This window comes from Trematomus bernacchii, unplaced genomic scaffold, assembly GCF_902827165.1.
Source record: "Trematomus bernacchii unplaced genomic scaffold, fTreBer1.1, whole genome shotgun sequence".
Classification (NCBI taxonomy): domain Eukaryota; kingdom Metazoa; phylum Chordata; class Actinopteri; order Perciformes; family Nototheniidae; genus Trematomus; species Trematomus bernacchii.
In genome coordinates, this window is record NW_022987739.1 from 331,152 (window position 1) to 345,751 (window position 14,600).

At 39.7% G+C, this 14,600-nt stretch overlaps 2 protein-coding genes across 2 annotated transcripts in view; one reads left to right on the forward strand and one right to left on the reverse strand.

The window, feature by feature from the left end:
• The window catches only part of LOC117496148 (NLR family CARD domain-containing protein 3-like), a gene marked incomplete at its 3' end in the record, with an annotated part of 682,747 nt that overhangs the window by 309,769 nt on the left and 358,378 nt on the right, over window positions 1-14,600 (reverse strand). The gene's annotated exons all lie outside the window — the stretch shown is intronic.
• On the forward strand, window positions 737-14,314 carry malt2 (MALT paracaspase 2). The gene is made up of 17 exons (XM_034147033.1): window positions 737-894; window positions 1,226-1,374; window positions 2,007-2,173; window positions 4,640-4,770; window positions 5,468-5,612; window positions 5,710-5,897; window positions 6,843-6,939; window positions 7,875-7,925; window positions 8,247-8,342; window positions 8,428-8,631; window positions 10,481-10,658; window positions 10,770-10,844; window positions 10,983-11,110; window positions 11,505-11,654; window positions 11,763-11,920; window positions 12,010-12,147; window positions 13,609-14,314. The coding sequence occupies exons 2-17, from the start codon at window positions 1,241-1,243 to the stop codon at window positions 14,023-14,025; spliced, it is 2,457 nt and encodes an 818-aa protein (XP_034002924.1). The 5' UTR covers window positions 737-894; window positions 1,226-1,240; the 3' UTR covers window positions 14,026-14,314.

Below are 14,600 nucleotides of genomic sequence, written 5' to 3' on the forward strand. Positions count from 1 at the left end.
TTATATACTTGTGTGTTCTATGCAAAAAAAAAACTTATTTGTAAAGTAACTAGTAACTTACAGGCCTTATTATGCTTTTTGGGGTTTTCCCTTTCCTGTAGTGTGTTACAATATATATGGTTTTGTCCATGTGGATGGTCCCCAAAGGCTAACATCCCAAAGTTCCCTACAGAGGGAGTTTCTCTCCGGCATACCCCCCCGCCTGAAACGCCTCCATTGGACTCCTTTGTTTACTTCCGTAACATAGTGACATCACGATGTAACACTCACCGATCTATTGGCTAGTGATCCAGCAAATTGTATGAGATAGGCTAAGGGGCGGGCCATCTCTAAGCGGTTGACCAATCACAACGGAGCCGGCCAGCTAACCAATCAGGGCAGACTAGGCTCTGGTTTCAGACAGAGGGTGAAAAGAGGTGCTGCAGCACAGGCAGTATGAGAAAAATAAAGAGCTTTATGAACATTAAAGCATGGAAACATTTCACAGAAGAGGCACAAAATACAAATATTAACTGGACCCCTTTAAATTGTTAATACAATTAACTCCCTTTGGATTGTTGCATTTAAAAGTACTCAAAGTACACCTTAAATGTGCACTCGAGTACAATACTTGAATAAATACTTATTTATTACTCACCCAGTCAAATATATGTACTCCTCCTTCTTCTTCGTCTTCTGTAGTTAGCTTCAATAATGTGATGTTGCTATGACAACGCTATATGCAAATTATCGGGGATGTAAGAAATGAGGAACCGAAATGAGAAGAAGAAAGTCATCAGGGGAACAACATCTGTCTGAACGAGGGCCATGCAGCAGAAAGGTCTATTTTAATGTAATGGCGGTCGTTCCTGCTTAACTGGACTTGTTCATCTTTGTGTACTTTCTGGAAAGTCGGTAAGTTTTCTTCACAACTTTGATAAAGGATAATGGCGGAAGAAGCTGCACAGTGGCAGTTATTAATCGACGTCACGATGTTTAGTTTGGCTTCGTAGTATCATTTTTTTTTGTGCTTTACTTTTACGTGATTAGTTGTTTTTTTAAGTAGGATTACCATCTCCTTTCGTGGTTTTACAATTATAGGCATTCGTTATTATCACATGAACTCCGATACTGTCTTTCACAACCTGCAGTTTTCTGGCGTAACCTATGGGCGTAACGTGTACCCGAACGCGACTTAACTATCAAAGCACTGATTGTTTGACTGGTGGATTTTTCGGTGTGTTAGTGGTGTTTAACGAAGATGGAAGAGGGAAAAAGCATCGGTTCCTTGACTGAACAAGTGCTGAACAGGCTGTCAAAGATGTTGGACAACTCCATCTGCGGATGGAGGCAGCTGGCAAACGCTGTGTCCGAGCAGCCGAGATTCCGCTGCAGGTGAGAGACATTGAAGGCACCACGCAACTTTTCTCTTTACATTACAACTGACGTTTACACTTCATCCTGTAGTACAAGGGTTTCTGTTGATATATGACTTTAATACTGTTTTCCCTTATATTTGAGTTTATGGAAGTAATACTCAGTTGTTTAATAAGTTATAACTGACTATATAATGTACTGTTACAAGTACAAATGCTGCATTCAAACTTTAAATATTATTTTTAGTACTGTATTCATTATGCAGAATGCCTCAGCTCACAATAATATATATCATATTTCTGGTTTATAAACTATTGATTTGTTAATGTGTTTGTGTGCATATACTGCTGGGTTCAGTAAAGTTAACCTATTGATGTATAAACTGATTATATATTGTATGAATAATTTCAATCTGGAAATTAACTAGTAACTAAAGATTTCAAAATAAATGTAGTGTAAAAAGTGCCATATTATCATACATGTTCAATAAGCGTTGTTGGAGGGTGTCTGAGGGGGGAGGTTTTTCTTGACTGCTTCTCTGTAACCGAACTTGAACTTGATACTCTTGAAACTCATTGTGCACATTCCTGCGAGTTTGGCCCTATGAACTGTCCCCACCAGACTAACACTGCCCCTTGTACCCCCTGCAGTGAGAGTGAGCTGACCTGCTGCTCCCTCCAGGTGCTGAGCGCTGCAGGCAGCCCGGGACGCACTGTCCTCGCTCGGCTAGCCGATCGTTCCTGCTCCCTGGACTTCCTGCTGCACTGCCTGAGGAAGATAGACCACCATGAAGCTGTGCACTATCTCACGTACACAGGTAAAGAAGAAGTGACTGGGTGTGCAATACATGTGCAATTACATATATTACCATTTTTGGAAATACCTCTTACTATAACATCCTAGGGATTTGAATTAAACGTGGGTTTGTTTCCCAGCAGGGAATTTTACACCTTTCTAAGGCTACTAGCTGTTGATATACAGTAATCCTTTAGATGTGCTTACTGTGGGGGAAACTTCTGAAGCAATTGGAGTCAGGACTCAGAGAGACACGAGGAGAGCTGGAGCTTTGATGGCAAACACTGATGGTTTATTTGGAGCTTCAGCCGGAGAATTCACAAGACATGTCACGGGCCACGGTTTGACCACACGGTTGAGATGCCACAATCAATTCTGAAGAACCCTCCTGTAGCTCGAGGTTTTAACTAGGTCAGAGTGTAATATCAGAGGTGAGCAGGTCTCCCTTGAAAAAGAGATCAATGATCTCAATGGGATACAACCTGGATAAATAAAGGTTTGAAATGAAATGAAATGAAAAATAATCAACATTCTTCAATAGATAGACTAAACAGCTGAGGACACTGAATCACATTTGTTGTCGCTTATGGCTCGAGGTCATCTACACCCCGAGAAGGATGTGTTCCAGGTGTCCCACAACGATAACTATCTCTGACAGAGAGTTACCCGGTCACAAACTAGTAACAACAACAAAATGCTAGTGCAGCCCCTCCTTAAGGGAGATAGCATGCTGCCCAAGGCTGGGCATCTGCGTCAGAGGGCAAAAGGTAAACATCAATGGAAATTATTCCCTGACACTTACCTAAATGTTAAAGATATTAGTATTAGATTGTGAGTTGATGCTTTGAATTCAGACTGAGTGTGAAAGTGTGTGTAAATGTGTTACTGATGAAGCTACTTTGAAAGCTATCAATTACTTCATACTGGAAGAAGTTGAACTACAGCAAAGCTACCCTAGAGAGAAATCTAGTTATAGTTATGATCTAGTTTGGTTAACTAAAAGAGTTGACATGAGATACAAATGTGCAACTTTAATTTGCCTAAAAATAATTAACACAAATGAAAAGTCACATGCCAGAAGAAAATGCCACTCAATCTAGCATTTGCTAAAAGTGCCTGCTTGTTCACGGTGGTATATACAGAAAAAAAACTGTATAAAAGAAATTGTCAGCTTTGCTTTGTATACAGGTGTGTGGTGGTGGCAGCTCAACTTGACAGTGAATAAGATAACATTGTTTGTAGTTTTAGGAAGTTAACTGTAAAAAATAGCAAATATATCTAACTAATCAGTAATCTAATCACTGCAATTATGAATGTAGTTGAACTATCAACAAGCTAAATTAATTTAAACTACTATTTTACTCACATGCAGTTACTTTGGAATCTTTCACAGTGTGCGCATTTTGGTTTATAGCAGTGAAATAACTGGTGCAATAAATAACATTAGTGACAGCTTAGAAAAGGCAAGGCAAGTTTATTTATACTGTATAGCACTTTTCAACACAAGGCAATTCAAAGTGCTTTACAAAAATGAATAAAAAGCAAAGATAATAATACAGGTACATGAATAAAAGTTACAGTGCAGTGTGAGATGTGAATAGTTCAATTAAAAGTAGCGGCAAAAAGCAAGATCCCAAACCAAATTCTCACATTCCTCTACCCCTAGTCTTCCCGTGAAATTATAGTTCAGTTGACACTTTTCTAACCTTTTTATATTCCTTTCATCCTTCTCTTTCAATCATTTTGCATCCCCAGACAACACGTTTTCCCCTGTTTTACTGTTACCCAAACCCATCTTTGACCTTTTAAACCACTTTTCTTTTCAATTCCCAGAATTAGGATATTTAAACCTTATCTTGATAAAGATACCCCAGACAGCAAGTCATAACATATTTCAATACCTGTCCTCTGTTTCTACTTGTCTCTGTGTGTTTGTGCAAAAATACATGGTATTTTATGTCGAAATAAGGCACGGTGTGGAAACCAGGTGTAGTATAGTATGTCGTTAAAAATAACGAGAAGTCATAATATAGCATGTTTAAAAAAATGACAAAAAAGTCATAGTTTAGCATGTCGAAAAAATGACAAAAATGACAAAAAAAACATGGTATTTTATGTCGAAATAAGGCACGGTAGGCGTAGCATAGTATGTCGTTAAAAATGACAGCCATAATATAGCATGTCGAAAAAATGCAACGTTTGTGTATGACTTGCTATGTTATAGTATCGAACATGTCGATGACTTGCTATGTTATAGCAAGTCATAACATATTTCAATACCTGTCCTCTGTTTCTACTTGTCTGTGTGTGTGTGCGTGCCTGTGTGTGTGTGTGTGTGTGTGTGTGCCTGTCTGTGTGTGTGTGTGTGTGTGTGTGTGTGTGTGTGTGTGTGTGTGTGTGTGTGTGTGTGTGTGTGTGTGTGTGTGTGTGTGTGTGTGTGTGTGTGGGTGTGGGTGTGTGTGTGTGTGTGTGTGTGTGTGTGTGGTAGAGGCAGAGCTGATCCAGATCACATTGCAGCCACAGAACCAGCAGGCCACAGTGGGGGGGCGGGTGGTGTTGACCTGCAGAGCCAGCGGCCCCCCGGGACTCAGCTACCAGTGGTTCAGAGGCAAAGAGGAAGTCAGTTACACCTCGTGTGATTATTTCATAATTAAGGATACACAATCCTTCTTGTTAATGTAAAAAAAATCTGAAATGATTGGTAATCTTATTGCTATCAGCCATGATAAACATGACATCGATATATCCTGCATCCTTAGTGATTATAAAAAGTAATGATAGAGAGATTTCATATCAAAACCTGAGTCATGTGTTATGTATTTATTGAATTGTTTGGCTAAATGTTTTAAAGGTCTCCTATCATGCAAAATGCACTTTTTAATGTCCTTTAAACATGAATATGTGTCCCCGGTGTCGGGAGACTAACAAAGTGTCAGAAAATAAAACCCTCTCTCTTTTCCTCCGTACCCACCCACATCTCTAAAAACGGGGGTACAACGGAGCTGATCCAGATTTGCCTCCGATATGACGTCATATCCGATATGACGTCATATCGGAAATGTGGGCTGGCTTTACACCCACGGCCCTATCAGAAACGTCGCTATCAGAAACAATGCGCGATGTGTTTTGGACGTAATATGGTCTTTGTTTACATTAGCAAACATGTTTTAATATATTTTTATATATCTGAGACCCATAATATATGCCTAAAAATAGCATGATAGGAGATTTTTTAATTATCTTATATAGATTTTCAAGGTGGAGATGGTAAATATCATTAAGAAATTGTTTATTGTAGATTATTTCCTTGTTTTAGATTTTGGATGAGACAGGCAGTACAGCAGAGCTGGTTCTGTGTCCTTCAGCCCTCGTCCACCAGGGTCCATACATCTGTCGGGTTCACCACAGAGAAAACGTTGTGTTCTCCCAGTGGGCTCATGTTCGCTTCGTCCAGTCTGCAGGTATTAGTCCCGATACCTTTCCTTCTTCTTGTCACTGTCTTTTATTTCTTTCCAAGGCATGTGATTTAATTATCTGGTAAATCTATTCACACCTCAGGGTGCAGCAGCACTTTGTTTCCCGGGTCTGTGAGTGGGCTGCATGTCATCATCCAGCCTAAGTCCAAATCAGTGTCTGAGGGCGACACTATGCTGCTGGAGTGCAGTGCAGAGGCCAACCCCCCTGCTCAGTACCAGTGGTTCCACAACATGGAGCCCCTGACACAACACAAGACTCGATCACTCAAAGTAAGTGCATTCACAGATTCAGCTCTCAAAGGTCACCTATTATGCAAAATCCCCTTCTTCATGTCTTTTCTACATCAACATGTGTCCCCTCTGTGTAAAGAGATTCTGAACGTTTCAGGAAAAACGATTCTCTCTCTTTTTGCCCTGATCCATTTCTATAAAAACCTGTCTGAAAATGAGCTGATCAGATTTTGGCCACTTTATGATGTCATAACGATGTTTTGGCTTGTGTAACCATTAGCCAATCACCAACCAAGGTAACCCCCCCCCCCCCCCCACCTGAATATCACCTGAATCTCCTCCTAGAGCACCATTGTGTTCTTTTTAACCAAATATCTCTCAGAGGGGCGTGGGGAGGGGCTCCTTATTTTCATCTAAAGTAACAGACAGAGAATCAGCGCTTTTGAAACAGGGCTGAAACAGAGGGGATTATGGGATGCTGCAATGATCTGTTTGTTGTTTGGAGCCAAACACTTCAGAGACATGTTTTGTATATATCTGAGACCTATAATATATTGATGAAAAACAGTATAATAGGGGACCTTTAATAAGTACTACTGTACGTATTGCTATTCAGATCCTTTAGTTAATAGTAAAATTACAAATACAACACTGTTAAAATACTGCACTTTCGGGAAAATGCCTGCAATGCCTCAACTCATAAAGGAACAATTAGAAAAACTGTAATCTGAAATGTAACTAAAACTGTCAGACAAGTCTAGTACATAATTTCCCTCTGAGATGTGGTGAAGTAGAAGTATAAAGATGCATACAATTTAAATGTTTATTTGTTTTAAAACATATATGAAAGTAAATAGGTTAGGCAGAACTAAAGAATGTGTAGAGCCTTTAATTAAATTAAACAAAGTTAACTCATGTCATTGTTTGTCTCTATGTCAGTATGCAGTGTGTGGTTGATGTTGTGTTTTCTTATATTCCCTGTAGATCCCATGTGTTACCACAGCACAGAGAGGACAGTACAAATGCAAGATGTTCAACCTGTATCACGAGGCGTGGAGTGACACAGCAACAGTCACCATTGGTGAGACCCTGATGTATATTTTTACTTTTTAAGTAAGTTAAGATATATGTATGAATAGTCCTACTTTTGACACATAATGGTGCATTTCCACTGCAGGGCCTCGCACTGCTTAGTACGATAGTTAGGCCTTGGTAGGCCAGGCTCACTTTATGCTGCGTTTCCATTACAGTTTAGTAGCTGGGGCAGTAACTATAGTAACGCAGTTTAGGCGGAGCCGTGACGTCATCTTCAATGCGAAACACAAAACCAACATCAGCCGTTAGCTGTTAGCACTCAGAGCTCACAGCTCCTCATATCTGTTCAGAAACTAGACAAAAGTTAAACAAGTACAAACCACAGACTGTCTGTGTCATGGCGAATACAGTCGCTGGTTTATTTATGTCTGTATAGGCCGTTGTTGTGAGTGTGGACGGTCGGAGCATATACAACGTTAGCTTAGCCGATCTCCATTTAGACAACGCGCATTTTAAAAGGTTTTTCCCCTGCCGTCTGTCTGCAGACTTGTCAAAGCATTAATTCATGGTTTTTACTAACCGGTATCAGTATGTTGTTACTTCGGCATCATTTTGAAACGTGTATTACAATTAAATCACTGTCAAATATGTTCATTTTCTTGTAGTTGCCTGCGATTCTCTCACTAGTTTAGCATACTCAGCCCGGTTGTTGGCCCGGAAAGAACCTCGATTTTGGAGAGCCAGAAAAACTGTGAAAAAGTACCCGCTAGCCGGAACTACCCCTAGTGGAAACGCAACCAAAAACGGGCCACGGCACGCTTAAACTGCGCTCCGCGCTGTAGTGGAAATGCGCCATAATTATTATAAACATAGATAGACCAGCATTAGGTCTGACAGTGCACATGTAGAGGCTCGATGTCACACTTGATTAAAAAAAAGTACTGTGCATTGAATAACTTCCTGTTTTGCACTTTTATGCAGGCCCCAGTTCCATCACTGAGGCCTCCTGGGTGGAAGTTGATCGTGGGCGAGGTACTATTTATTTTCTGAATAGAATATTTAGAAGAGAACAGAGGAACTACACTAGAATTGTTGTTCCTTTTTCTGCATGTCATAACTCTTTGATTCTTATTTTGTTTGTCCAGGAGTGAAAGGCCTATTTTTTCTCTGTGTAAAAGCATGTTATCTAATCATGTGTGTGTGTCCATGTGTGTGTGTAGCCTCACGTTTTTACCGACTGATCAGTTGTGGATTGGGTTAATCTGATCAAAAGAAATCAGTAGTAGATGTGTTTACCAAGCATTGCAGATTAAATTAAAACGAGACATTTCATATTGATGTTGGCCCACACAGGAAGTCCACAGGAAGTCCACAGGTCAACCTATGGAGCAGGAAGTCATCCACTACAACAGATAGTCAATGCGCCCCCACCAGCTAAACTATTCTCTGGTGAGTTTTGTGAAAAGAAATAGACACAGGACAGTCTGAATACGGTATCTGTGGATAGAAATAAACCTTATCTTGCTCTCTGCAGCCACAGACAAAGTTGCTCTCCTGATTGGCAACATGAACTACCACTACCACACTCAGCTGTGCGCTCCCATCGCTGACGTGCACGAGCTGACCAACCTGCTCAGACAAATGGACTTCAAGGTGGTTTCCCTGCTGGACCTCAACTGGCAGGAGATGCACAGCGCGGTCACAGAGTTCCTCTTGCTGCTCGACAAGGGAGTCTATGGTTTGTCTTTTCACCATCTGGACAATATGTTCACTATGTTCCAAACATGTTTTATATGTGTGTCTGTACTTTTAAACACTGTGGCACAGGCTAAACATCCGCTCTACTCCTATATAATAATTTATGAAATAGGATATACCACTGTTTTTCTAGATACTGTCACACATCAACTTTATATCTAATATTCACCCTGCAGCAGTTAACGTAAGCTAGTGCTAAATGACCATAGACTGTATATAGGAAGTGGACGTTTTGTTGAGGTGTTGAACCCTTGAGTTTGGCGTTTTGGCAGGACCATAGTTTACTAAATTAAAACATGCTGTATTGAAGAAGACTTGAAACTAGCAATTGAGACCATTAACCCTCCTGTTGTCTTCGGGTCAAATCTGACCGATTTACTACTTTCATCAATCATAACTTTTTTGTTTTACATTCGATTGCAAATAATTTATAACACACAATGAACATTAACACAAATTTGAAAACATTTTCAAAACACCCATTACTTCATATTTATAAGCAGTTTCCTTCAACTGTTTCTTTCCGCTTTTCACAAGGTCCTGTATTTTTTGTGAAATGTAGTAACCGGCCAACTTCTCCCTCTCGGTCTCTCCAGCCTAACACAAGCCTAACACCAGCTAAAACCAGCTAAAACCAGCTAAAACCAGCTAAAACCAGCTAAAACCAGCTAAAACCAGCTAAAACCAGCAACCTATGCTGTTTTTTTCAGCAGGGATGTGCCCATCCCCACATGGATCAAACCTGGCACACGCCAGTACATGTTCAGTGTCTATTCTTTGTTTATTTACTGCAGTTGTTCATGTATACCAGTAGGCTGATACAATATTTACAGTTTGAAAGTGTGTTAAATGAAATTTGGTGATGATTAATGGTTTTTGTGTTTATGTAATAGCAGTTAAAACAAGACCGGTCAAATTTGACCACGAACACCAAAGTAAGGGGGGGGGGGGAAACGAAGACAAGAGGAGGGTTAACTCATGTTTACAGTGTTTACAGTGTTTACAGTGTTTACTGAGGCGATAAATCAAGTTCCAAGTGAATAATTTTCTCATAGACTTCTATGCATGTCGACATCTTTTTGAAACCAGTGGAGCTGCCCTCTGCTGGATATTATAGAAAATGCAGCTTATGCCACTTCTCCTTTGGCTTTACTTTACAGACCTCGAATGAAATGAAAATAGATGTACATCGTTTTTTTTTACAAAAATATAACACATACAACTAAATGCTGATTTTCTTTACCAGCAAAAAGCGATAGACTTACAATCTGACCGTGCATCTGTGCCAGTTTAAAGGGGACCTATCATGCAAAATGCACTTTTGTACGTCTTTTATACATGAATATGTGTCCCCGGTGTTCCAGGGAACTCACCAAGTGTCAGAAAACACAACCCTCTCTATTTTCCTCCATACCCAAATCTCTAAAAAAGGGGCTGCAACGGATCTGATAAAAACTGATCCAGATTTGAACACTGTCCTGACGTCAGGACGGTGGCGCTACGGCTATTGGGCCAACTCCACCAATCAGGAGGAGACAGCCACGGCCATTGCCGTTCGAAAGCGCTGGAGACGCTGTAGTACATATGCCAGGCCAGTAGATGGTGCTGTTCTCACAGAATCTGCCCAGAGCTAGAAATGGTCAAATTGAGCAAAATGAGGCATGGCTAAAATGCATGATCTGTTTGGTATTTTGAAAAAAAAAAAGTATAAATATGCCTTATATAGGTATGGTCCTACACTATATTATTCAAATATAGCATGATAGGTCCACTTTAACCTAGAGACACACTGAAATTGTGCCATCCCTTCTTCGTCTCTCCTTCAACAGGCTTGCTTTACTTTGCTGGTCACGGTTATGAGAATTTTGGCAACAGTTTCATGGTTCCCATCGATGCACCGGCCTCCTACACATCAGAGCACTGTCTGTGTGTTCAGAATGTACTCACCAGGATGCAGGAGAAAGAGACGGGACTCAATGTTTTGCTGCTGGACATGTGCCGCAAAAGGTACATACATTATCTTTCAATTTATTGGTTTAATGTACTAGCATTTTAATGTCACATTTAAGTTATATCATCTGCTGCACGTGTTAATGCTTCCAATGCTTTCTTTATTAGAAACCTAAATGATGACATTATTGTACAACCAGGACTGCTCAAGGTGACGGCAAATATAGTGTTTGGATATGCCACGTAAGTCTGCAGATTCTCTTCATTTGATGTCTTCATTTCCTTCATCCAGTTTTTCAGACGATAGAATAAACACATGCCTAAGTTAATCTCCCTGCTTTAGGTTAAAAGTGTCACTCATGTGTAGCTTTGTGTGTTTAGATGTGTTGACGCGGAAGCATATGAAGTGAAGAGGGAAGACGTGTCAAATGGCATTTTCATAAGCTTCCTCAAACGGCGAGTGTGTGAAGATGAGAAGGTCACCGTCATGCTAGACAGAGTGGGTGAAGGTATGTGGAGCATGGGATCTCTATGTTGCTGCGCTACACTATCTACAGTATCTGTGGTGCATGGAAAGTATTTCTACACCTGACATTTATTTTTTCAGCATGCACATTTAATGAACATCGCATGCCGGGATTTTTTTTTTCTTCCTCTGGTGACATACAACACTTTTTTCAGTTTGAACAAACCTCAAATGTAACAGTTTCTCTGTGGAGGAACTACATCTGTGAAATAATTGGAAATTTGCCAAACACAGATTCATAAAAGTAAATAAATGCTGCTGTACTGCCCTCTGTGGGTTAAACATCGGACCACATAACACTCTGGTTGTTGAACGCACCTGTTGCACCAACAATCTTTGGTCCATTCTGTTTACTGTAATATATTTTCTTTGTCCAGACATGGGTCGTTGTCAGATCACACAGGGGAGGCAGGCTCTGGAGCTGCGCAGTAATCTGTCTGAACGACGCTCACTCACCGACCAGATTCAAGACTCTGAATGCTCTGCTTCACATTCAGCCCGAAACCTGCAGTGGGTTGTCGCTCACGGTACTCGATTCATCAGTTTGAACAATTTTTCATGTTTGTAGGTTAATTCATTTAGGTGTATATATGTCTTTGATTAAAGTATAACTGAATTCAAATGTCTCTCTTCAGTCCTGCCAAAGAGCCGTTGCCTGGAGTTTGACTGTGGAGTGAAGGTCCAGCTTGGGTTTGCTGCAGAGTTCTCCAACATCATGGTCATCTACACTCGGATACTTGAGAAGCCCAAAGAAATAGTTTCCTGCTGTGCTCATCTTACAGACTTCCCTGATGTTTGTCAGCAGTTATTACATACGAACATTTGAGATTTTTAAACCCTCCTAAGACATTTGTTCTGTACTGACTTCATTCTGTGTTACAGGACGTGGCCATTGATCTGAAGAAGAGTAACCAGGAGACTCTTCTTGAAGCCGGCAGTTTGTTATTGATCAATGATAATCTTCCTTCACCAGAGGTTCCCAGTCTCTACACGCGCATCCGATGCCTGCAGAGACTCAAGGTCAGACACTTGTTAGGAGAAACTTGGAAAATGTTAATATGCCCTCTGGATATAAATAAGTAGTAGGCTTTTTACACCATATTTCATTGAAACATATTTAACTAGTCTACAATTAACAGTATTTAAGTATGTTCAATTGATTTATTTTTCTATTCATAGCAATATATATGTTTCTATCATTGTCTTTTTTGGTATAGAAACAACTTAACATAGATGTCTCTACATATATATGTATACACTCATACCACTCTATGTATAAATCCACACAAAATACAGGAAACCTAACCAAAATCTCAAGTAACTAAAGATTTAAAGGTAGGGTAGGTAAGAATGGAGAAACCAGCTCGAGTGCGCTAGAATTTGAAAGTACACAACCGAAAAAAATCTGCCCCTTCCTTCAGACTTCCTCACAGAGCCCCTCCTCCAACACACACGAACGCGCACATGACCAATGAGGGCATGAGATAAGTTTGTGCACAGATGGAAGGCTGACAGGCAGGTAGGCCATCCAGTTGTTTTAGCCGGGCCGGCTCAGATGATTGGTCGTGCTTTTTACAGTGCCACGGCTTCCACAGATGACATTTTTTAATGTATTTATTGTCAAAGCATTTAATGTATTCATTGCTATCGGGATGTTAAGAGCATTCCATGGAATATAACAAAAAGTGTTTCTGAAGTGAATTACCTACCCCACCTTTAACACATAAAATCCCTCCCCGACCTGACAAAAAAAGTACTGACTGAGGGTGATACTCTCAGTTTAGGTACATCTTATATTAGTTTATAAAATGTCACTAATGAACATTGCAGGAAATTGATTTTACAGACGGTTATTAATGGTATAACCCCTGGTGATTTGATCATTTAGGCAAAGTCTGCATTATAAGCGATATTTCTTAATTTTAAGAGGCCAGATGGCAGCAAATATAGACAGTTGTGATCCATTTTAGAAATACAAAAACAATGGAAACTGAGCAATTTGGTTCCACTACATGTTTTTAAAGCTCGGATAGATGCTATGCAATCTGATACTGTTGGTACCTGTAAATGTCGTTAGGTATGTCAATTGTAAATCCCTGTATCTATGTTGTATGATGTCCTTTTAGTTTTTCTGTTGTTTTATGTTTGTACGTCTTCATGTGGAACCTACTTGCAGCAGGTTTCCCTTGAAAAAGAGATCGATGATCTCAATGGGATTAACCTGGTTAAATAAAGGTTTGAAATGAAATGAAGCACTTAAGTGAAAATAGACAAAGATAAACATAAAAACAAGGTAGGATTTGTCAAATGAATGGGATATAAACAGCAAATATACACACTTGATAATATTAGTAAAGATCAAAGTAAAAAAATAAAATCATTATAAAAAGATGAAAGAATGCCCGAATTTAGAGCCAACAGACGTTTTTATATTTTTTTGCTCAAGCTAAAAACACATTTCTCACTTCACTGTCTCCATAGCGTGAGCTCACATTCGCCGTTTGCCTCCAGTACACATATTCCAACATGGATGAGGAAATTCAGGAGAGGCAAACAGTGTCAGTCGGCAAACCTCTGGTCTCCAAACTCAACCTGCATGAGCCACGAACACCGAGCACCTCTTCTGCCTCCTCGTCCTTCAGCCTCGACTCCTTCGACGTTCCTGAGGTCTCCTTCTTTACCTCTGTTGGTTCAGCGTCAAATGATTGGTCCTATCAGGCACAGACGGCCTCCACCACTCCAGCTTCATCCAGAAGTGCCAATGTGCCAGAGGAGACGGACTGTCATGAATTATTTGACGCGCCTCAACCTCTTGTTGCCAGCAAAAGCTTGCCCCATACCCAGATAAATGATACAAACTTCAAATTTAGTGACATGTACAACTTTCATTCTCACTAAGCATTATGAAAGCTATGATTTAACCTTTACATATGGTTAATCAGCAGTACAAAACACACACAAAGAGAAAAGATAGGGAGGAAAGCCTCTGACGGAAGTTAGGTTTTTTTAAATAGTCTATAGCTATTATGTTCACCCCAACTATGCATTATGTTTTTTAAATGTTTTATAAAGATTTTTTTATATTAATTTGATACATTATAATGCATTAACAAAGTATACACTGCAGATCGAGTCTGATATGTATTCTGTTTGTAAGAAGAAATAAATAAACCATATTTAAGATGAATTGTGAAGTGTTTATTTAGCTTTTTGTAACTTTTATTACATCCCACATGCATTTCTACACACCAAAAATACTTTATTGCCATCACTGTATGTTTATCTCAATAGAAGATGATTCATTCATAGGTACTATAACAACAATAAACAACTCTTAACATACAACTAGATAAAGAAAATGACTTGTATCATTTGTAATAATAATATAAGAACATAAATGAAGAGTAAGAAAATCAATGAAAGCCGTTAATAATAATACTAACAAGTCTGTAGTCGTCCTAAATTGCTTTAGG